The sequence below is a fragment of the Otolemur garnettii genome, unplaced genomic scaffold (genome assembly GCF_000181295.1).
Source record: "Otolemur garnettii isolate 467f Iridium unplaced genomic scaffold, OtoGar3 scaffold00031, whole genome shotgun sequence".
Classification (NCBI taxonomy): Eukaryota; Metazoa; Chordata; class Mammalia; order Primates; family Galagidae; genus Otolemur; species Otolemur garnettii.
Window position 1 is genome coordinate 14,757,304 of NW_003852426.1, and position 21,938 is coordinate 14,779,241.

The 21,938-nt window shown below is 51.6% G+C and overlaps 2 protein-coding genes across 12 annotated transcripts; both read left to right on the forward strand.

Moving 5' to 3' along the window:
- Window positions 1–3,403: 3,403 nt before the first annotated feature.
- On the forward strand, window positions 3,404–3,803 carry MYMX (myomixer, myoblast fusion factor). The gene has a single exon (XM_023512751.1). The coding sequence runs from the start codon at window positions 3,549–3,551 to the stop codon at window positions 3,801–3,803; it is 255 nt and encodes an 84-aa protein (XP_023368519.1). The 5' UTR covers window positions 3,404–3,548.
- A 2,007-nt stretch (window positions 3,804–5,810) lies between these two features.
- SLC29A1 (solute carrier family 29 member 1 (Augustine blood group)) lies at window positions 5,811–19,291 on the forward strand. Of its 11 annotated transcripts, none has more exons than XM_012804743.2 (14): window positions 5,974–6,018; window positions 11,718–11,824; window positions 12,924–13,006; window positions 15,031–15,112; window positions 15,228–15,430; window positions 15,538–15,677; window positions 15,960–16,094; window positions 16,181–16,278; window positions 16,425–16,503; window positions 16,972–17,069; window positions 17,228–17,336; window positions 17,581–17,666; window positions 18,024–18,223; window positions 18,618–18,735. In XM_012804743.2, exons 3-14 carry the CDS (start codon window positions 12,978–12,980, stop codon window positions 18,727–18,729), a joined length of 1,371 nt encoding a protein of 456 aa, XP_012660197.1. In that variant the 5' UTR covers window positions 5,974–6,018; window positions 11,718–11,824; window positions 12,924–12,977; the 3' UTR covers window positions 18,730–18,735. The 11 variants fall into 11 exon arrangements, with proteins under 11 accessions (XP_023368511.1, XP_012660197.1, XP_023368512.1 ...); XM_023512739.1 differs by lacking the exon at window positions 5,974–6,018 and adding an exon at window positions 8,832–8,965 and having other exon boundaries at window positions 12,927–13,006; window positions 18,618–19,291; XM_023512749.1 differs by lacking the exon at window positions 5,974–6,018 and adding an exon at window positions 8,864–8,965.
- The last annotated feature ends 2,647 nt before the right edge of the window (window positions 19,292–21,938 follow it).

Below are 21,938 nucleotides of genomic sequence, written 5' to 3' on the forward strand. Positions count from 1 at the left end.
CGCCCGCCACAACACCCAGCTATTTTTTGGTTGCAGCCGTCATTGTTGTTTGGCGGGTCCGGGCTGGATTCGAACCTGCCAGCTCAGATGTATGTGGCTGGCGCCTTAGCCGGTTGAGCCATAGGCGCCGAGCCTTATGCTATATTTTTCTTAGTGCCCACCAATTCCACTCTGGTTTGCTTCCTTTCACCACACTGGTTCGTGACATCCCAACCTCTTGGGAAGCTGAAGAAAGGATCAGTTGAGCCCAGGAGTTCAAGGTTGTAGTGAGTTGTGATCATATCACTGCACTCCAGCCTGGGCAACAGAGCAAGATCTTGTCTCTAAAAGAAAAAACAAACAAACAAAAAAAAAAAAACTCCAAGTTTTTGGCCAGAGTAACTAACTAGAAAGATGCAACTGCTATTTACAGAGATGGGAAAGCCCAGGAAAGGAATAAGTCAGAAGTAAGTTCAGGCTATTTATCTGTGTGTGACTTAGGTGAATTGTTTAACCACCCTGAACCTCAGTTTCCCCATTTGTACAATAGTCCCCTGCAGGGTGGTGGTGAAAACTGAGTAAGATCATGAACTTGGAGACGTGGCATATGAATTCAATATATGCCTCATATACAGCTTTGGGATGACACATAGCCATCACACCCTCTCAGGAAACAACTGATGATTATACTCTCCAGTTCCTCTCCCTGGTTTCCTTTGGGTAAAGTGGGATAGGCTTTCTTGATCTAGTAAGTTTTGTCTAAGGTTTTTTATTTTTTGTTTTTTCCAAGACAGAGTCTCACATCTTACTCTGTTGCCACAGGCTAGAGTGCTCTGGCATCATAGCTTACAGCAACCTCAAATTCCTGGGCTCAAGCAATCCTCAGCCTCCATGAGTAGCTGGGACTACATGCATGTGCCACCAGGTCTGGCTAGTTTTTTCTAGTTTTTTAGTAGAGACAGGGTCTTGTTCTTGCTCAGGCTGGTCTTGAACTCCTGAGCTCAGGCAATCCACCTGCCTCAGCCTCCCAGAGTGCTAGGATTAGTGGTATGAGCCACTGTGCCTGGCCTCTTTAAGGTCTTTGATGATGATAGTGATGATGACGATGTTAATGGCAACTAGAGATGAGGATGGTGATAAATGATCATGTTCCCAAGGCTTTGAAGTTTACAAAAACACTTCATGGTCATTTTCTTAACTGAGTCCAGCAAGGCCGGAATTATACCCATTTTATGAAGAAAGAGAATGAGATACTAAAAAGAACAAAATAAAACCCAGGCTAGCAACCCATCAAGATAAATCTGGCTACCTCATAGAATTTCATATAATCTAGGTTGGGAGGAGGTAGGTAGAGAAGAGGGTCGTGAAGTGTGTATCCCTCTTCCTGTTGGAATGGGAATGTTATCCAGCTGTGTCCATCTGTGCTCAGCTATAGGATGGATTGTGCCTCCACTTCTCTGCCCTTCTCTCCACTTCTCAGGGGCCTAGCCCTGGTCTCCCTACTTCAACCACTCTCAGCATGCCTGGTATTCAGATGTGTATCTGGGCCACAAATCTGTGTCTGCTTGGGCAAGTGGGTCTCATATGTCATCTCATTCCATTTAATCTTTCCTGTTAGCCAGAATTTTTTTATTTTTTGTTAGTTTGTTTTGAGACAGAGTCTCACTCAGTCACTCTGGGTAGAGTGCCATGGCATCTCTCCACCTTAAACTCTTGGGCTCAAGTTGTTGCAGGAAGATGAGGCCCAACGGAGAGAAAGAGCACCCAAACACCACATTTATAAGAGGAAGGGCTTTATTCACCAGCTGGGAGCTTATAGCATAGAAGAATTCCAAATGGCCCTGCTCCCCAACTGGCTTGGTCTTTCCCTTTTTATCGATAGTCAAAAAGTTCTACCCCACAGGTACCCTTCTCATTGGCTAGTTTAAATCAAGTGGGAGATGCTATTCCATCCAGCCCCTGCAGAACTATAGGATTTCACAGAACTTAGAAATTTCTAAGTTCCAGTTAGTTAAGTCTACAAATTCCCAAGAGCTGAGTCACCATGGAGAGGACCCTGCAAGTCCATCCTTGTGATCTTCTTGAGAAGACCTGTTCTCCCAGACCTCAACCTTCTTGGGTATCCTCTCTCAAAGTAATCCTCTTGCTTCAGCCTCCTGAGTAACTAGGACTACAGGCATCCACCATCATGCTCAGCTAGTTTTCCAATATTTAATAGAGATGGGGTCTCACTCTTCTTCAGGCTGATCTCCAACTCCTGAGCTCAATCAATCCAGCTGCCTCAGCCTCCCAGAGTACCCAGTTTTGTTTTTTTGTTTTTTTGGGTTTTTTTTAGAAACAGTCTCACTTTGCTGCCCTCAGTAGAGTGCTGTGGCACTGCAGCTCACAGCAACCTCCACTCCAGCTCTTGGGCTTAGGAGATTCTCTTGCCTCAGCCTCCCAAGTAGCTGGGACTACAGGCAGAGTGCCCAGTTTTTAAGTTAACAGAGGAGGGGAGTGGGTCCCAGAAAAGTCAATATACTTAAGGTAACACAATTAATTAGAAAGTGCAATCTGGATTCCAACTCTGAGGTCTGTACCCACCAAGGGAAACTATGAATTTTGTCCTCTTTTATACTCCCAGACTGGAAGAGGAGGGTGAGCCCAGCTGCCCCTCCCCTCAATATACCAGGTGCCAGAATGCAGCTGTCTCTTCATTGTTCCCCCACCCAGGCAAGCTATAATTGGTGGGGCTGAGTTGGGTGGGGCTACCCTGTGTAGTATCCAGTGAGGCTATCTCCATTGCAGGCAAATTCACCCAGAGATTGATTCTGAGAAGTGGTTCTAACTGGTAAGAGCTGCCACTGATGAGTGGCGGGAGGGACCTGGGAGGGTAGGGAGTTTCAGGTCAGGGACACATAGCAGAAAATTGACAATTGACAATTGTTCCTTCCCTCCTCCTCCAAAGACCTCTCCTATCACCTCTGGCCTCTACGGGAAAGAGGAGCTGACCTCTACCCAGACCCTGCAAATGGGGACATCCAGGTCCAGTGAGGGATAATGCTTATTAACTTAGGTCAGGGAGGATCAAGAGCCCCCAAAAGAAATATTCGAATTGCCTGAGGGAGAACTGTCAGATTGAGGAACAGTGGTTTTCAACCTTCCTAATGCTGATGTATTTTCATTGTTAAAAAGAGGTCATGACCCCTGGGTTGAGAACTGCTGGGTTAGGAAATCCTAGGTGGACAGAGGAAGAGGAGGCAAGAATGAAGGATGATTAGAGGATGAGAAGGTCCAGGCAAGGTAGGAGCCTGAAGAATAGCAAGCCATAGGTGTTTCTATCACCTGCTTTACTCTTACTGTGGGCTCAGTCTCCCCATCTGTGCTATGGTGAGAACCCTCCTGCCCCAGCTACCTTGTCAGAAGAAAGGGCTTCACGAATTGAGGTCTGGGGAATATGAAGTTGTGAACTGAACTAATGGGAGAGGGAATTTCTGCCCACCGTGTGTCTTTGCCAGGTGAGGCACAAGCAGGAAGTGCAAGCCTAAAGCCTGGGTTGCCTATGCAGGCACTGACCCACTGACCCTGCCATGCCCGCACCACTGCTCCCACTGCTGTTGCGAGTGCTGCTGTCCCGTCTGCTGCTGCCTGCTGCCCGCCTGGCCCGCCAGTACCTCCTGCCCCTGCTGCGCAGATTGGCCCATCGCCTGGACTCCCAGGACATGCGAGAGGCTTTGCTGGGCTGTCTGCTGTTCATTCTCAGCCAGCGACACCCGCCGGATGCTGGGGAGGCCTCCAGAGTGGACCGCTTGGAGAGGAAAGAGAGGTTAGGCTCCCAAAAATGAGGCCATGATTCCTGGCAGCAGCTAACTCCATCGAAATGCTTTCTTCTGGAGCAGGACAGTCTTGGCACCAGTACTGACCTCAGCTTGCCCAGTGGGCAGAAGACATAGTGGGGGCTGGGCAGTGTATGAGAGGGTTCTGACCCAGACATGCCTCCCTGCTCCCAGCAGAAATGTCTCTGGAAGGATGCCAAACACGTAGCAGAAAATTGACAATTGTTCCTTCTTTCCTCCTCCAAAGACCTCTGGCCTCTAGGGGAAAGAGGAGCTGACCTCTACCCAGTCCCTGCAAATGGGGACATCCAGGTCCAGTGAGGGATAATGCTTATTAACCTAGCAACAAGGGACAATTTAGCTGAGAGATGAGAGTTGAATCCAGAGTCCAAACTGTCTTCCAGACTCAAGACCTACCTTAAAATAAGATTTTGGTTCTCTGTGGAAGCAGACCTGTTCCCTAAGCCCTGCACTCACTCAGCAAGTGATCAATAAATATTGTTGACTTGAATTCTTGGGATGCCTTTGAAAGTCTAATCACCCAGACTCCAGCCTTGAAAGACAGTTTAACCTGGCTAGGCAGCCGGTGGGGGCCGGCTGGGAGGAGAGGACAAGTGCAAGGCTTTGTTTTTCCCTCAATTCCATTGTAGGTCTGGGTTCAATCTGTATGCCACACTATGACCCAGTAAGGTCTTGAGTCTGTCTCCAAGGAAGGCAGGCTGGACAGAAAGGAGGAGAATGTCCTTGAGTGAGTTTGGAGAATTCTCCGCTAGTAATGGTGGGAAGAGGGAGATTTGTTTGCTAAGGGACTCAGTGGGCAGCCACTCTGGGCAGCGGTGCCCTTGAGGGACACTTCACACTAGAAGAGGTCTAGGGTAGGTAAGCGACTGTTAGGTCCGAAAAATTATTCTCCCAAACAGCCCAAACAGACGAATCCGAGACACGCTCTGATGTAAAAAGCACGAGATGAGTTTATTCAGGCCCCAGAGGCCCGGGCCTGGACTCTCCTGGCATGCAAGCCGAGGACGAGCCCCAAACCCGGAGTGGAGGAAGTTTTTATGGGTACAGAAAGCAAGAGGGGTAGGGTCGGATACAGTACACTTTTCATTGGTGGTTGGTGATTTCATTAGTAAAGGAGGAAGTAAAGGAGGATTTGCATTGGCAGCTGATGATTTCACTAGTAAAGGTGAATTTGGATTGGTACAGGTGAGGGGTGGGGGGGTCCCTTAACCGGGGCCTAGCGTTGGTGCAACCTGGTTACCTGTATTTCAAGGTAATAGAAACTTATTGTTTATTATAGTAGCTATTTGCCTAAAGAGACTCAGTTTACAGCGCGTGCAACCTGGGGTGGGGGAAGGCAGCAGGGAGTGGCCCTGCAGGTTTCACTGGCAAAGGTTGGGGTGGAAGGGCTATGCGGTAAGCAGCTAGGAATGGGGCTTGTGCTCTAAACAACAAAATGGAGCTAGTTTGGCTCTCACACGACCCAAAAAATTCCCCCGCATCCTTTCCTCCTGCCTAGGGGGAGGTACCTGAGGAGTCAAATCAGAGTTGTTAGACACATTTGCATACTAGCCTCCGGATAATTTGCTTATTTTTCCCAGGCAATAATTCTCCCTCCCTGATGAATCTTGGTCTCTATCCAGGGCCAGGGGAAGATAGTGAGGAATACAGGGCCCTTTCCCGACCTCTGTGTCCTCCCCACATCCGCCAGAAACCAGAGCTCTGCACCCCCATCTCAGCCCTGCGTGACTTTCCGACAGCAGGCCCATCTGCTTCCTTCAGAAGTCCTCCAAAGCCAGGACGTGTTCACCTCTCTCGGGAAGGCGACCCCAGGACAGGAGAGAAGTGAAGAGCGTCCGAACTGCCCCCAAACACCCGCCCCACGACAGCCCTTGCCTGGCCTGAAGGGCCCCTCCCACTGGGCCTACTCTGGCCTCCATTCCCGCCGGCTCTCCGAAGCGCTCCCCGCCCCCGACCTGCGAGCGGCGCATGGCGGAACAGAGCCGACTGCGGAGCTCGGGGCGGGCGCTTGATCGCCGGTTGCAGCCATTCTCCCGCTCGGCGGCAGGGACCGGTCAGGCCCGTTGCGGGCTGCGCTCTCCGGCCATGGCTACGGCTACGGCTACGGCCCCGGCCCTGTGGTGAGGAGAGAAAGGGACGAGGGCCCGCCAGGCCCACAGTTACCCCGCCCCCAGTCCGGATGCCCCTTCCAAAGTCTCAGCAGGTGCGCTGGGCGGGGGTGGGGGGCGGCCAGAGGGCCTGGCGCGGTGGGGGCGGGGCCTGCGCGGTTCTCACGCTGCCCAGCTGGGCGGGCTGGCAGCGTAGGGGGATTAACCGGAGTAGAGTTTCCATCAGTGGAGCCGGAATCTGCGGGGTCTGTAAGAGGGGATAGTTTTCAGGGACTTTGAATGCCTCAGTTAAGTAACTTTCTCCTCACTCTAGCACCACCACTATACGGATACCTCCAAAATCAGAGACCTGCCCAGAGCAGAGGGTAGGGGATAGGGGCAGAGGTCTGGGAAATTAGCCTAGAAGACCAAGCCCAGACCTAGTGAAAAAAGACTTAAGTCTTCTTGAACCTTGACCTTGTACCCATCCTGTGTATACACCTGTTTTTATTTAAAATTTTGATGTTTTATTCATCATGGATTCTTTGCATTAACTTTGATTTTTAGACATTGTATTAAAATTTATCTTGGTTACATTAAAATATACTTGATTACTGCTTTTTTGGTGCCCCCTTAAATTTTGTGCTTCACGCAGGCAGTGTCTTACTTTCCTCTTCCCTAGTCCCAGCCCTGCCCTGGGGCCATGGAAAAATAGTCACAAACACAACAACTGAGAACATAGACAGTCATGGGACCTGTGCTGGTGACAAACTCTCATGCCAAGCAAACACTTGAGCAAACACATATGTTGTTGGTGACAGCTGAGAGGACACAGGCCTGGGGAGGGATAGGACTTTGGGTGAGGTTGTAAGGCTTGCTTGGGGCCTGCAAAGAAGAGAAGGGAGTCAGGACAAGCCACAGACCCATACAGGGTGGGGGATAAGGTGGGGAGTGGAGGTGCAGCTGGACCAGCCCTTCCTGCACTATCCCTGTGACTAGGTCCTGAGGGATCCCAGAAAGGGAGTGAGCAGAGGAGTAAGACTGGGCAGAGGGTGAAGCGGACTGACAGGGCCTGGCTAGAAAAATTCTGGGCAATGCCTGAGTTGGGGCTTCTGAGGTTGTCCAGCAGAGGGCTCTGGCACCCGGCAACCACCTCTGCCTGGGGAGGCGGCTTTGGAGGGGTGTGGGTGTTGGCTGGGGGCCCAGGCAGGGTGCACGCCAGACGGGCTTCTCTCCAACAATAACAGCCCTGGCTTTCACGAACCTATGAGCCTGCCAGATCCCAGCAGGGGTGGGGAGAAGAACCATCCTTTTCCATTCTGGCCTGGGACCCTCCACCACTTTCCTCCAGTTTCCTTCCACTTCCAGTACCCTCTGTACAAAACTGTAGCCACTCATGACCAGTCTGGCCATGCCTGGCAGATCTGTATAACCACTAGGCCTGCCACCCCCACAGGGTCAGAGAGGGGGAAAGGAAGGTGGGAAGAGAACCAGGGGCCAAGGAAGAGGGGAAAGGAGGGCTAGGAGAGGAAGAAAGAGAGACTGGACAAACATTGAGGGCAGGAATCAGGGGTTTGTATACAGACATGAAATCACTCTCAAGCCATGGTGCAGCGCCTAGAAAAATATTGTCTTCCTGCCCTCTATTTGGTTAGGGCTGAGGAGAAGATGTGTGTCATCTCTGTGGAGTGTGGAGTCAGAAGGCTGGGGACACTTTCTCTGCCTCTCTGAAGTAGCTTGGGGAGAGCCCACCTGCCCTAAGCAAAAAGCTACACCTCTCCTTAGAGCCTAGTCTTTCTCTGGGGAGAGGGTGTGATTCTACTTAACCATATAGTGTTGTCCTGCTAATTGTTAATCTGTGTCTGTAACTTCTCAAGGGGACAGGTCTCTGGGTAGTTGGAGGTGAGGTGGGCGGCCTGGATAGATTTTCTCTCCTCAGGACCTCTCCAACTTTGGGGTCATCCTTTAACACTGGTTGCTGCTGTAGGGGCAGTGAATGACCCCACTTCACCCCATTTACTGCCCAACAAAAATGACAGAGTCCTTCCACCGTCCTTGGAGGTACCTGACAGATCACCTCCTCAGCATGCCCACCCCCTTCCTCCCCAACTAGAAGGGTATAGATCTCAGCAAGTCTTCCGCCTCTGAGGAATATCTCCTGGCTGGGACAATAGGATGTAAGGCTATTTCTAGTTGTTTCTCTGCCTATTCCTAACTGTGCCTCAGTTTTCCAAGGTACTGGATTTAGAAAGGGTGACTCATTAGAAGGCTACACACACACACACACACACACACACACACATAGCCACACACCCCCTTCAAGTCAGAGTTGTGGGTAGTGTTGTGTTTGTGTGTCTTTGGCCAGATCTGTACCGGCCAGATGTGGGAGAGCCCACCAGGCAGGTCACAGTACAGTTAAGTCAGAGGGATCCCAACAGGAGATGGGGTGAGGGGACAGAGGCAGTTTTGAAGTAAACAAAGAAGGGGCTGAAAGGAAGAAGATAGCATTGAAAGGGGGGGGCTGGAAATAAAATAAAAGTACAATGTGATGGAAAAGTGGAGTGGGCAGGGTTTGGGGAGGGATAACGGAACATCTGAGATGGAGCGTGGAACTGGGGAGTCCGGGCTTGTCTGAGCAAAGGATTTGCAGATGGGAGAGTCCGGAGATGGATTCTGTAGGAATATGCGTAACCTGGCGCGTTGGAGACTAGGGGTACCCAGTATGGAGCTGTACCCTTTAGTCCCATGTGCCCCACATGATGGGCAGACTCTGGTGTGGCAGGGCCCAAAGAAGTTCTACCTACATACATAGTAACTCAACCTGGCGGCCCTGGGGGCACAGGGGCTCGGAAGGAGAGCCCCAGGGCTCGTGTAGCCGCTGTGGGGGTGGCAGGGGCGGGCCGGGGGGCGGGGTTGAGGGCGGGCCGGCGCTGGGGGAAATGGTGGCAGGCGCTAGGCCCGGGCGGGCCCAGCTGGGGGCGGGTTTGAATGTGCTCAGGAGGGCGCGGGAAGCTGCCAGCAGAGCTCGCAGATCTCAGCGTGGAAGGAGTTCATCTCCAGCAGGTGACCCGGTTTGGGGGGCTGGGGATCGCCGTGGCAGAAGGAAACACTTCCTACCTGCCAAGAGGGCAGAGAGACCGGGCCTGACAGCTTTGCGGTTCTGAAAGGGGATGCTGGGTGGGGCCCTCTCTTCCCGCGCGCCGAACGTGCGGAGCCGCACAGCACGTGGTGCGCATCGGCCTGCGCTCCTGGGGACCCTGCGGGAACTAGCACCGGAGCGCGGTGTGGACAACCTGCCTCCCGGGCTTAAGGCCGGCTGTTGTCAAGCTGACCTCCGCAGGGGGCAGGCGAGTGGACGGTTAATCCCTATCCTTCTTGTTGTTTGTACTGGGGAGGAGCCGCGCTGCTCACTGCCTGTGCGAGGGGGATGGGGATGGAGGGACGCGAATGGAGGTAGAGGAGCTGTCTCTTTAACCCCCGCCTTTTACTGGCCTGACTCGTGTCCCTGGGAGCGTCCTAATTTACTCATTTACTCATTTACTCATTTACTAATTTACTCATTTACTAAGTGAAAGACAAAGACTCATATACCCAGGTTTTCTTACCAGGAGAGAGCAGTAACGGGTGAAGGCTGGTTGCACCTCTGTCTCTCACTCTTCTGGGGCTCTCTCTCCAACCCCGTGGCCTTTACCTACTTATCTGACTAACCTCCAGACCCTTCAGCTTGTCCTTCTGCCTGTGTAAGCGCTTCATGCTAGCACGCGCCTTTGTGTGTGTGTTTGTGTGTGTGTCATAGGGAGAGGGTGGGGTGCCTTACGCATGACACTCATGCCACGTATAAAAAGAAAATCAAAGTCTCTTTTAGCTGCAAAAGAGAGGGTAAAAGCCTCAGGCACTTGTGAAGAACTGGTCCTACAGAACATCCATTAAGGAAATTCCTTGCTAACCTCCCATAAGCAAGGACATGCAAATTGTATCTATGTTTGGCACCTGAAACTAACGCCTATCGAATTCCACACTAATAATGAATTAAAGTTTATCTTACAGCTAACACAGACTAGAAATGATCTTGACCCCCACTTCATTTTTTACTTTTAAGTGGAGGAGAGCCCCCCTTTCCCCCATCTTCTAGTCTCTAGAGCTAGCTGGAAGCAGCCTTTATACCTCCCTCCCTATCCCAGAAGGAGCCTAGAATAAGTTGTACATTGAATTTGAACCCTCGCTCTCCACACACCAGCCTTTGTGACCTTAGGCAAATGACTTAACCTCTCTGAACCTCAGCTAGCGCTGTCCAGTGAAAACAGTCTTTTTTCTTTTTTGAGTCTCACTTTGTCACCCTTGGTAGAGTGCCGTGGCATCGCAGCAACCTCAAAATCTTGGGCTCTAGCAATTCTCTTGCCTCACCCTTCCAAGTAGCTGGACTACAGGCACTAGCCACAATGCCCAGCTATTTTTAGAGACGAGGTCTCACTCTGGCTCAGGCCAGTCTTGAACTCATAAGCTCAGGCGAACTACCTGCCTCAGTCTCCCAGAGAGCTAAGATTACAGGAGTGAGCCACTGTGCCTGGCCTTTATGATTTTTTTTTGAGACAGAGTCTCACCTTGTTGCCCCATGTAGAATGCCATGGCCACTGCACCCGACTATGTGAAAATAATCTTGTACTAATTATGGGTGGTTGTGAGGAAAAGAGGGGGATCTCTAGGTACAAGAAATCTTACATGATATTTTCTTACATGAAATCCTGGAGAGTGGAGAATTTGATGCTTACTACAAAGGTGTCTAGAATTTGGGGTGCATGAGAAGTGTTGGGAGTTTTGGAATAGGGTGGTACTCAATTTGGTGGCTGCTTTCAGGGTCGTATCTTAGCAAGCCAAGACATGCATGGAGGGATACTAGATGCTCTGAGCTGGTAGCAGATCCCAGGTTGCTGCTGGGCAAAGGCAAACAAGAACAAAACATCTAGGCTGTCCAGCTGACTGTTAGGATGCAGGCAGGAGGAAAGGGCTGCCTATGGAGTTGAATTGTGCCCGGGACTGGGGTGGTAACTTCTGAGAACAGAACAGGGGTGTACCTGGGAGGAGTGAAGAAATAAATTCTTCTTCTCTAAGCCTAAGGCAGTCTTACCAAGGGAAAGGGGAGCTATACCACCCCCCCCCCCAGTCTCCCATCTGGCTTAAAGCTGCACCTGTTCTTAACCGCCAGGAACCTTGCCTAGGGGTGGGCACAGGGTGTGCTGAGGTGAGAAGCTGGGGGGGGGGCACCTTCCCTCCTCCCTAATAGAAAAACTAAGTCCTGGTCCTTCCTCCTCCCCCATCCCAGAGGGCCTTCTTGCCTCCATCCCTCTAGAAAATGTAAATACTATTGTTCAATCACTCTTTCCTGTTGCCTAGAACAGTGCCTAGCTATCTTGGAGAGGTCCTCAGTAAATATTTATTGAGAGGATGATTGGAAGAATCCTGTGCCTCCATCTGGAAGGGTGTGGGTCTGCTCCTCCCCTTTTTGTCCTACAACCCAGATGTGGGCTATGGGACTGAGGAAGACCTTTGGAGAGCCTGGGATTTACCCAGGGAGGGGTGGAAAAGCCCCTTGAGGTTGTCAGGGTGCCCAGCTGCATCTGTTTGTCTCAACGCAGGGCCTCAGCTGCACCTGTGAGGCTGGGTGCCTCAGCCCCCTGCTGAGCCTCCTTGTTCTCTTATCTATTGGCTTTGCTGCTGCTGCTTCATTTGTGAGGTTCTTAGAATGGGGCCCCATGACACTTGAGGGACTCTCCTTATATGCCTTCTATCACCATTTTCATTATGGACCCTCACCCAGGACCCTGCAGACAAGTCCCATTGCCTGAGTCTGGACTAGGACCACCTCTTGGAGACTTTCCAGGCCCCCTCTGCTCTAACCCTTCTGTGGGTGAGTCTGGGCAACCGGTGAGTCCCTACATAGGGAGGGCAGGGAAGCCTGTTCTCACACCGCAAACAGCAAGCCCTGGTCCCTGAACTAGGCTCTCGTGTGGGGGATGTGTCAGTGCATGTTTGTCTAACTTCTTATGCCATTCATCAGGAAAGCTGTTTAATTTGTTGGTGCCAGGGGGCTCCCGCTACACAAATGGGGAGCAGAGAGGGATGCTGAGGGTGAAGGCTAGGCATTTGGGGGCCATGCAGTTAGTCAGAGCTTGTGACCCTCCCCCCAACTCCTCCAATTTTCCTTCTCAGAAAGGGGAAGAGAACAAGCCCCAGAGATTGAGACAGAGAGGAACTAAGGGGACTGGGTGACCCTGGGGCTAGGATTGGGGGAAGGACCATGCTAGGCTGTTGGAGGGGCTATTTCCCAACTCCCATGATGATATATTTTCGGGGAAACCTGGCTAGCAAATAGGAAGCCTTGGGCAGTGGCTGGAAAGAAAGGTTGAGGTGCCATCAGCAGAGAGGCTAGATTTGGGTGGCCCTAGGAGAAGAGAAGCTCTCCCCAAGCCCACCTAAGCCATGAATCTAGAGCCTCCCCAGGGAGGGTGGAGAGGCCTCTGCAGCTTGGCTTCAGTCATTGTCCTTGTCAACTACGGCTGCAGATGTTTGTTTGCTGCCCTTCTCCCTCTTACCCTCTGCTGTCTCCTCTACTTTGTTCCTTCCTTCCTTCCATTGTCATCACTGTCCATGACCCCTCTCATCCTCTTCCCTGCCTTTGACTGTCTTTCCCTCCCTCTCAATCGAACTTCCTCCTCCTTCCCTCCAGTTCTCCACCCGCTGCCTGTTTCCCAGCTTATAAACTGCTTCATCTGCTGGATAAAAATAGCGGTGGCAGCGGCCAGGCTGGCAGCCAGGTAGAGCCCGAGCAGGCAAGGGGGGCCCACTTGACTGGTCTGTTGGGTCAGTCAGTGGGCTGGGGGATCAAGGCGAGGGGACCTAAGGGGTAAGACCCAGAGGGGCTTCTGCTAGACTCTTCAGCTTGCCTGCCCTGTCCCCTTCCCCCCACAGGAGGCCTGTGGAGAAGCAGGGCTAAGACACAGCCTCACAATGCTTCTGCCCCCAGCAGGTGCCAGAGGGAGAGATCGATCAGCCAGGCAAAACCAAGAACACCATCACCATGACAACCAATCACCAGCCTCAGGACAGGTAAGGCAGGGGGCCTGGACTATGGATCCAGGGAATGGGTTTCCAGGGAATGGGTGCGGTGTCCTTTGGAATCTGGATTTGCCATGAGTCAGATCTGCATCAGGGGTGGGACCATGCATGTCTTGGCTGGATCCTGGCTAGGATGTTTGTGGGGAGGCCAGGGTGGTGGGCAGCAGTCCCTTCCTGGCCTGTCAGTGTTTCCACTGTTGATCTCCAGCCAGTCAGCAGCTTCTGGCTCCTCCCTGCCACAACTATGAGGACATACTTGACAGCACCCCTCATTCCAGAGCACATCTGGCAGAATTCCCCTGAGGCCTCTGTCTTAGATGACCTTGGTCCATCCTAGTTTTTAATCTGACCCTCCTTTCACTTCTCCACCTCTGGAGGTTAAACACTCTCAAATTAGACTTACAACTATGATTGTGAATGTCTTGGAAGAAAAGGTTGTAGCATGATTCAACTTCTCCAAGGAGTCTAGGACTCAAGAAAGTTAGAGAAATGATGCCCTGAGGTCCAAAATGCCTTCCAGGTCTCTAGCTCTGTCCTTCCCTCCAACTTAGTCCCAAACTCCTCGTATCTCCCCTGTCCACCCCACCTCCCAACTGTGCCAAAGGCTGTGAGACTAGACCACTTCTGCCTGTAAGGCCTTAAGCACTTTGCTGTATCTCCTTGGGACCACTTCCCCACCTATAAAATAGAGAAAAGAGGGTCCATTCAGGAGTTTATTTAGAGGAGAGAGAATTTAAGGAGGCATAGCAAGTGCAGGCCCAGGATGGCTCCCTATCTCCCCTCCTCTGATCCCGGCTGCCTCATCCCAGTCTTGCCTCTCCTGTGACAGTTCCCTAAAGCTCTCTCCTATCTCCATCCACCTCATTGCACTGCCTGCTCATTTCCCAGCCCTATCTCTGAACCCTCTCTCCTGTGTGCCCTTGGCTGGGAGTTCTTCCCTCCATTCAGGGCCTCTGAACACAGCTTTTAGGTTTTCTACCTCAAAGGGAGCATGTATGTTAGGAACTTGAGGGCTGCAGGTGTAATAGCTCAGACCTGCCCACTTGGGGCGCTCACCAGTCTTCCCTGCAGAGGCCTGCTAGTGATCCAGGCCCCTGCACTTTGGCCAAACCTGTCTTCTTATAGCCTTGGGGTTTATCCTCCCATCTCTGAAGAAAGCTGGTGTTGGTCATGAGGAGGGTATGACAGACACACCTGGAGAGCTTGATAGGAGGGGATGGGGTTGCTAAGCTTGCAGGCAAAGGCAACTCGGGGAAAGCTGGCCTGTCTGGGACAGACCTTGAGGTATAAGTACTGGGGCATTGCTCTGGCCAAAGCTGGGTGGCTCTTGTTTACTCTCTGCGGCCCAGATGATGTCCCCATACTTCCTGCCTGCCCTAGGTGGTATGTTCTACAAAGCCAGTTCTGTCTGGGCCTGGAGAAAACAGCACTAACTCCTTTACTTCCCAGCTGCCCTGAGGCACCCCACCCACCTTCTTCTCTAGGTTTAGAATGGCCTGAGAGCTGCTTGACCTCAGAATCCTGTTCAGGGAGCCACACAGTCCCAGCCCACACTGCATAATCACTTCCAGACTGCCTAGTGGGGGTGGAAGTAACTTGATGTCTGCTTTTTCACTTACCCACCCACCGCCAGCCCTTTAGCAGGATTTCCAAACCATCTCCGGATGTGTGGGTCATACTGGCTCCCAGACTGTGGGGTCCCCTGAGCCTTTCGGGGCTGAGAACCAGGGTCTTTTCAGTTATGCCATTTTGTGACTGTAGTCTTCCGCCCTGAGTTCTAGCTGACCCTTTTGTGGAATGTGTGCCCTTTTCCCTATCCTAGGACAGCACCCCCCACCCACCCCCCAAACTCCCTCCCATAAGAGGACACAGGCACACAGACACAAACACAGATGCCCTATGCACTGGGACAGTCAGAGAAACCAATGGGCAGGGAAGGAGGGAAGAGCTTCCCCAGGGCTGATCTGGGAATAGAGTAGGGTGGTGGGTAACTTGGCTTCTCCTTCCTCTCCCAGATACAAAGCTGTCTGGCTTATCTTCTTCATGCTGGGTCTAGGGACACTACTCCCCTGGAATTTTTTCATGACGGCCACTCAGGTGAGGCTGGAGGGACAGGGCTTCAGGGGTCATGTCCACTGGGCATGCAGGGCCTGGGTCTATACCTTGGGCACAGGAGGATAGATTTCAAGTCTCCTCTCTGCAACCCCCACAGTATTTCACAAATCGCCTGGACAAGTCTGAGAATATGTCCTTGGTCACTGCCAGACCAAGCCAGGATATCCAGCCCTCAGCTGCCCCCGCAGCACACGTGCCAGCGCGGAACTCTCTCAGTGCCATCTTTAACAATGTCATGACCTTATGTGCCATGCTGCCCCTCCTGCTCTTCACCTGTCTCAACTCCTTCCTGCATCAGAGGTAAGCATCCACACCCACCCAGCTGGACCCTCGCTGTCCCCCTGCACCTCTAGGCCAAGCCCCAGCTTGCCCATCCCTCTCTGCTACCCCTTGGCCTCTCCCGGCAGGATCCCCCAGTCTATACGGATCCTGGGCAGCCTGGTGGCCATCTTCCTGGTGTTCCTGATTACTGCCATCCTGGTGAAGGTGCAGCTGGATGCTCTGCCCTTCTTTGTCATCACCATGATCAAGATCATGCTCATTAACTGTAAGCTGGGAGGAGGCCTGTGGGCTGAAACCTCCCACATACCTCTGCCCTTTTTTTAGGCCTATGATCAGCCAGGGAGAGCAGCCCCAGCTGGATACTGTGGGGGTATTTGGGATTCAGAGGCCTGAGCAGGCCTGAATTGGGGGCTTGGGGGGTGGCAGAAAGAAGGATAGGTCAGCATCAAGACTCACTGGGAGTAAAGCCACAGTTACCCTGACTGCCAGCCCTAGCTCCCTGAAATCTCTCCTTTTGTGCCCAATGATGCCCATTCTGTTCCCTCAGCATTTGGTGCCATCCTGCAGGGCAGCCTATTCGGTCTGGCTGGCCTTCTGCCCGCCAGCTACACAGCCCCCATCATGAGTGGCCAGGGCCTAGCAGGCCTCTTCTCCTCGGTGGCTATGATCTGCGCCATTGCCAGTAAGTCCTGCTGTCCACCTGCCTGGTATGCTGGTGGTGGCAGGGGAGGGAACAGGGCCTGTTTCTGATCACTGACACCACCACAGGTGGCTCGGAACTGTCAGAAAGTGCCTTCGGCTACTTTATCACAGCCTGTGTCGTTATCATTTTGACCATCATCTGTTACCTGGGCCTTCCCCGCCTGGTGAGCAAATGGAGGGAGCTGGGGTGTGGGGTCCTGGAGGTCCGAGGTTCCAGACCAAGGGTGTTTGGAAGCCCAAACCTGAGGGAGATAGGAATTCTGAAGATTCTACCTCTGAATTCACCTCCTCTGTTTCCCTTTCTTGATAGGAATTCTACCACTACTACCAGCAGCTCAAGCTCGAAGGGCCTGGGGAGAGGGAGATGAAGTTGGACCTCATTACCCAAGGTCTGAAGAGGCTGAAGAAGCTGGGGTGGGGGACAGCATGGGTGAAGAGGACAGGAAAGAGTATACTATGTTAGTTGGCAGCCCTGAGCCAGAGGACAGGAGGACCAAGGGTGGGGTGAGGGGGACAACAGGAAATAAGTGCTGGGAAAGGTAAAATTCGGGGAGAGATCCTCGATGACCTTGCATACTTGAGGCATTTGGATTGAGGCAGTGGGAAGCGATTTCAGACTCTTTGGGAGGAAGTAACATGACCTGAGACTCCTGGGAGAGGTCGGGCCCCACATCTCTAACTGTGAGGACTTGGAGGGGAGTTCTGGGCTATGGGGTAAGGTGTGGCTGTGGACTGGCAAAGGAGGGGTCCACCTCCAACTAATCCTAGCCCTTCTGGGGAATGTTTGTGTCATCTCCTTTTGCCCTTCTCATGCAACTTAAAGATCCTTCCACAACCTGTCACCCCCCTATCTCCAGGAGAGGAGCCAAGAGCAGGCAAAGAAGAGTCCAGAGTTTCAGCCTCCAACTCTGAGCCCATCAACAAAAGCCACCCTATCCGAGCCATCCTCAAAAACGTATGTAGGCGGGGTGTCCTACCCGCTACCCCTCACTCTCTTTCTGTGCTTTTGCTCCTTCTCCCCTGCTTTTGCTCCCTCTTGCCTGCCACTTATCTCCTCCCTTTCTGACCCGAAGACACAGGGACCTGGGTGAATCCCCTTCCCCTTCTCTCCAGATCTCAGTCCTGGCCTTTTCTGTTTGCTTCATCTTCACTATCACCATTGGGATGTTTCCCGCTGTGACCGTTGATGTCAAGTCCAGCATCGCGGGCACCAGCGACTGGGGTGAGGATGCCATGGGATCCTATGATGGAGACAGATAGGATCTTGAGCTGGGCTGGGAATGGGGGTGAAGGGGAGCCTGGGTTACCTTCTTCCCCGCCAGACTTTCCTGGGTCCATTTGCCCTTCTCTGGGCTTGGAAGCATCTTCTCCATTTTACTGTAGAGGAAGCTGAGGCCCAGTGAGGGTCAGGGTTGCTATATCTGCCTCTTGGGGCTTGATAACCATCCCCTAATCTCCTCTTCCAGGATACTACTTCATTCCTGTGTCTTGTTTTTTGACTTTCAATATCTTTGACTGGCTGGGCCGGAGCCTCACAGCTATAGTCATGTGGGTAAGTAGAGGAAGAGGTCACCAGGCCTGGGGGAGGGGAGAGTCCAGTCTAAGACCCAGAAAGGGGGAATCCAAAAAAGTAGGCTGGTAAGGGAACTATTTTTTCCAAGTTGAGACATAATTAATGTATAGTAAGTGTACATCTTAAGTGTATAAATATATGTATATGTACATGTATATGTGCACACATACCCAAGGTCAATTGTATAGAATATTACCAGCATTTCAGAAGGCTTCACTCCCCCACAATTAGTACTTCCCTAAGGGTAACCAGGCTTTGAGGTTTTTTTCAGGTCCTGGAGGGCCTGGCTATGCCCTGGGGACCAGCTAGGGCTAAGACACTGCCTGGTATCCACAGCCCGGAAAGGACAGCCGCTGGTTGCCAGGTCTGGTGCTCGCCCGGCTGGTGTTCGTGCCCCTGCTGATGCTGTGCAACGTCCAACCCCGCCAGCACCTGGCTGTGGTCTTTGAGCATGATGCCTGGTTCATCATCTTCATGGCTGCCTTTGCCTTCTCCAACGGCTACCTCGCCAGTCTCTGCATGTGCTTTGGGCCCAAGTGAGTAGGGCTAGGTTGGGAATTTGGTGGCATCAGGCAGGGTCTAGAGCTACCATGGAGGACTCAGTAGAAGGAGAAAGGGCAAAAGGAACGTCCCCAATCCTAAAGCCAAGACAAGAGACGACTAGGGAGGGCCATCTAGGCTGCACGTGGTAGTGGGTAGCTGGGGGAATGCCCAAGTTACTTAGTGGAGATGTGGTGGGGGGCTCTTGGGAGGGGAAAGATAGCCTCTAGTACATGCTCTGCTAAGAGGGAAAAGTTAGCTTGGGAGATGATGGTAAAATGATTTGGTCAGTAGTCAGGCAAGTCTTCCTCCCTTGGTGCTCCTTCCACCCTAGATGCTCTGGGCTGGCACACGGGCCATCCTAAGGTACCTTTCCCGTTTTTCCTTTAGGAAAGTGAAGCCAGCTGAGGCAGAGACAGCGGGAACCATCATGGCCTTCTTTCTGTGCCTGGGCCTGGCACTGGGGGCTGTCTTCTCTTTCCTGTTCCGGACAATTGTGTGACCATGGACAGACAAAAGGACTGCACTGCCTGCTTGCCTTCTCCCGCCTTCCTTCTGCTGGGCATGGCAGGGGTGGTCTGGAGGTTTTTCTCTTCTTTCTCACGGCCTGTGCTGGGCCTGGATGTCCAGGCTCTGTGGAGGGAGCTTCTGTGGATGGACAGTAGGAACATTGTGGGCTTGAGGGTCAGAGTCAAGGGGGCACATTGTCTGTATCTGCTTGAGTTTCTCCACCCTTGGCTCTGATCCCTGCTTGAACAGGGCATCAGAGGTTGTTAGGCTCAGAGAGTACACGTGTGTGTGTGTCTGTGTGTCTGTCTGCCTGTACCAGGGATAGCCAGGGGTCAGGACTGACCGTTTTATGGTCTGATCTGATATTTCCCCTCCCTCCTTTCTCCCTATGTACCTCATCACCCATTCTCTCCATGTTCCCTTCCCAGCTCTGCCTGCCCATTTCCTACCCATCATGCACCTTGTACAGTTGCCATTTTATTGCCTTTTTTTATATTTGACAGAAACCAGGTGCCTTCAGAGGCTCTCTAATTAAACCTTTGTTTTTTTGTTTTGTTTTGTTTTGTTTTTTCCTGCATGGCTCCCTGTATCCTCTAGTCACAGTTTCATGCCCTGGAGAGGGGAGAGGGCTGGCAGCCTAATTCGGGGGGCATGAGTGTGACCCAGCTGGGCCTTGGCCAGGCCTGGGCCTGGGTTGAGGGGAGTTGGTGGGGGGGGGGCCCCCTCTTGGCCTCAGAGGGGCTGCAGCGCCCCCTGCTGGGGCCACAGGGGAGTGACTGGCCTGGAAACAGGACATAAGGACTATTGGCCCAGACTGAGAAAGGCTGTTTTTCTTTGCTGCTTCATCCCTTTATAGGACTGGGGATGAAGACAGCTCCCTGTTTTTTCTTTGTCTTCATTGCCACCCCCCTCCACTCTGTCCTCAGCCCCAGGAGTGAGCCCTGCAGAACTGGCCAGCTCCTGGCTGTACTCCCACACCCCCAGGCAGGAAGAGACTGAAGCCCAAGGGTTCTCCCCTACTTGGCACCCTGCCCTGACACCAAAGCTCAGCCTGCCAGACTTCCTGGGGAACAAGGGGCCTATGTGTCCTCACACTGAAGTCAAGCCTTCCCCTTATCAACCCCCAATTCTGGTCTATGGAAGGGAGGATTGATAGGGGACTTTGGGAGATTCTCAGTGGAGAGGGCCCTAACAGTTCTCAAGAAAGCCTTCCTGACTGGAGGTGAGTGCAGAATTCTGGCCATGGTGCGCCACTCCCTTCCACGCTAGGCTCCGCCACACCCCTGAGTGGCAGACTCCTCTCAGAAAGACAGAAGGCGCAACCCAACTGCTCATTGATCCCTGACTTAGCAGATTGCTACAGAATTGGCACCATTGTCCATGTTTCTTTTTTCACAAGAGTTTAATTTAATTGAAGGCTTCAGACCTCATTAAGGGCTGTTAGCACATTTTTAAGGCTCTTTGATGAGCTGTGAAGCCCTAATGGGGGAGCTAAGTATACAGTTGTACTAGGAACAAGTCCATGTACTAATTTATCTAACCAGAGTATATACCTGAGGTGGTGGAAAACAAAGTATTCCTTTACTATCAGGTTCAGAAAGGTGAGGGATTCCCTGAGGGTTCTTCCTCTGATTATCAATGCCCTTTGGCAGTGACTCAAACTGAAAATACAAACCTGACAGCTCTTTCTCCTCTTCTGGCCCGCAGTCCTCCCTAATTTCCCCATTGTACCCAACCCCCCTGAAAGCCCTCTTGGTGTCCTTCCTCAGCACCAGCTGCCTCAGAGATCCTGTATTTCTTCCTGAAGTCCTTTTACCACCTCCTGCCCAGCATTTTGGGACTTCCTCCCAGGTCTTCCAATCTATCCTATACATGGCCACAAGAATAATTTGAAAACAAACTTAGGGGTATTTTGGTCCCTCACCCTGGAGCATGCTTTTTTCCCCCCAAGCATTTCCTGAGCCTACACCAGCAACAGGGTCTTGCTCTGTCACCCAGTCTGGAGTGCAGTGGTGTGACCATAGCTCAATACAGCTTCAACTCCTGGGCCCAAGCAGTCCATCTGCTTCTGCCTCCTGGGTAGAAGGAGAAGATTACATGTGCACCTGACCATGCCCAACCAATTTATTATAGAGATGGGGGTCTCAGTTTATTCCCCAGGCTGCTCTAAAACTCTTGACCTCAAGTGATCCTCCTGCCTTGGCCTCCCAAAGTGCTAGGATTACAGGTATCCACTCCATATTCTTACCTTACTCCAGCTATCAGGCTCTTACGTTTTTTGAGGTTAGGGTCTAATTTTATGCATGTTTTAGCTTTTCAAGCTATATTATACCTGGCTCCCAGAAGTAATTCAGAAAATGTTTGCTTCACTGCATTTCTTTGTCCCAAGGTGGAACTTATCCCTCCTCACAGTTTTCACATTCCTGATTCCAGTAGCATAGTCCATTGCCTGTGAGATGAGAGAGAGATAACATGTTAAGTAGATTTGACGGAAGAAGAAAAATACTTAGGATATGATCACTTTCTCCCTTCCTGTACTCAGATTGATGTTAAAGAATATTCTTTAGAATATTCAGATTTCAAATGCAAATGCCAAAAAATTGTGGTCGCCTGAATTCATTTCCATTTTTCTGACTTGTTTTCAACTATAAACTTGAGAGGTGGATAGGAAAAGCCCCTCCCAGGCCTGCTCAGCTGCTGTCCCTGGGGTGGCTGTGACTGCAATGCAGAAATATCTGTATTGTTTAATCTTTTATGGTGAAATGTGGGGCTATAAACACTCTTGAACAAAGCTAAAAGCCCCAGTAAAATCAGCAGCCTTCTTGGAAAACAGAAATGAAGCAGCTGTAACCTATAAATTGGAAGATAGCTGTGTATCTATTCTTTGAGGTAAAGATACTGTAAAGCCAATAAGTATAGGGTGAGGTGTGACAGGAGAACCTCAATCCCTGAAAAAACAAAAGCCAAATTGTTCTGGGTTTAAACTATGATAGTAATTCAAAATGGATGTAAGCAGAGAAATGCAGAGTCACTTTAAAGAGATAGTTCTGTCCTCTAGCAAGCAAGCCTTGCCTGAAAATCAAACCCAAGTCTACACACACAAGAAGAGTGGCTTTCTGAGGGAATGTCAGTCACCAGATCTGTCTTGAGACCTGGTTGGCAGTGTCCACCCAGGCCCTGAGGCTCATTTGGTTCCTGGGA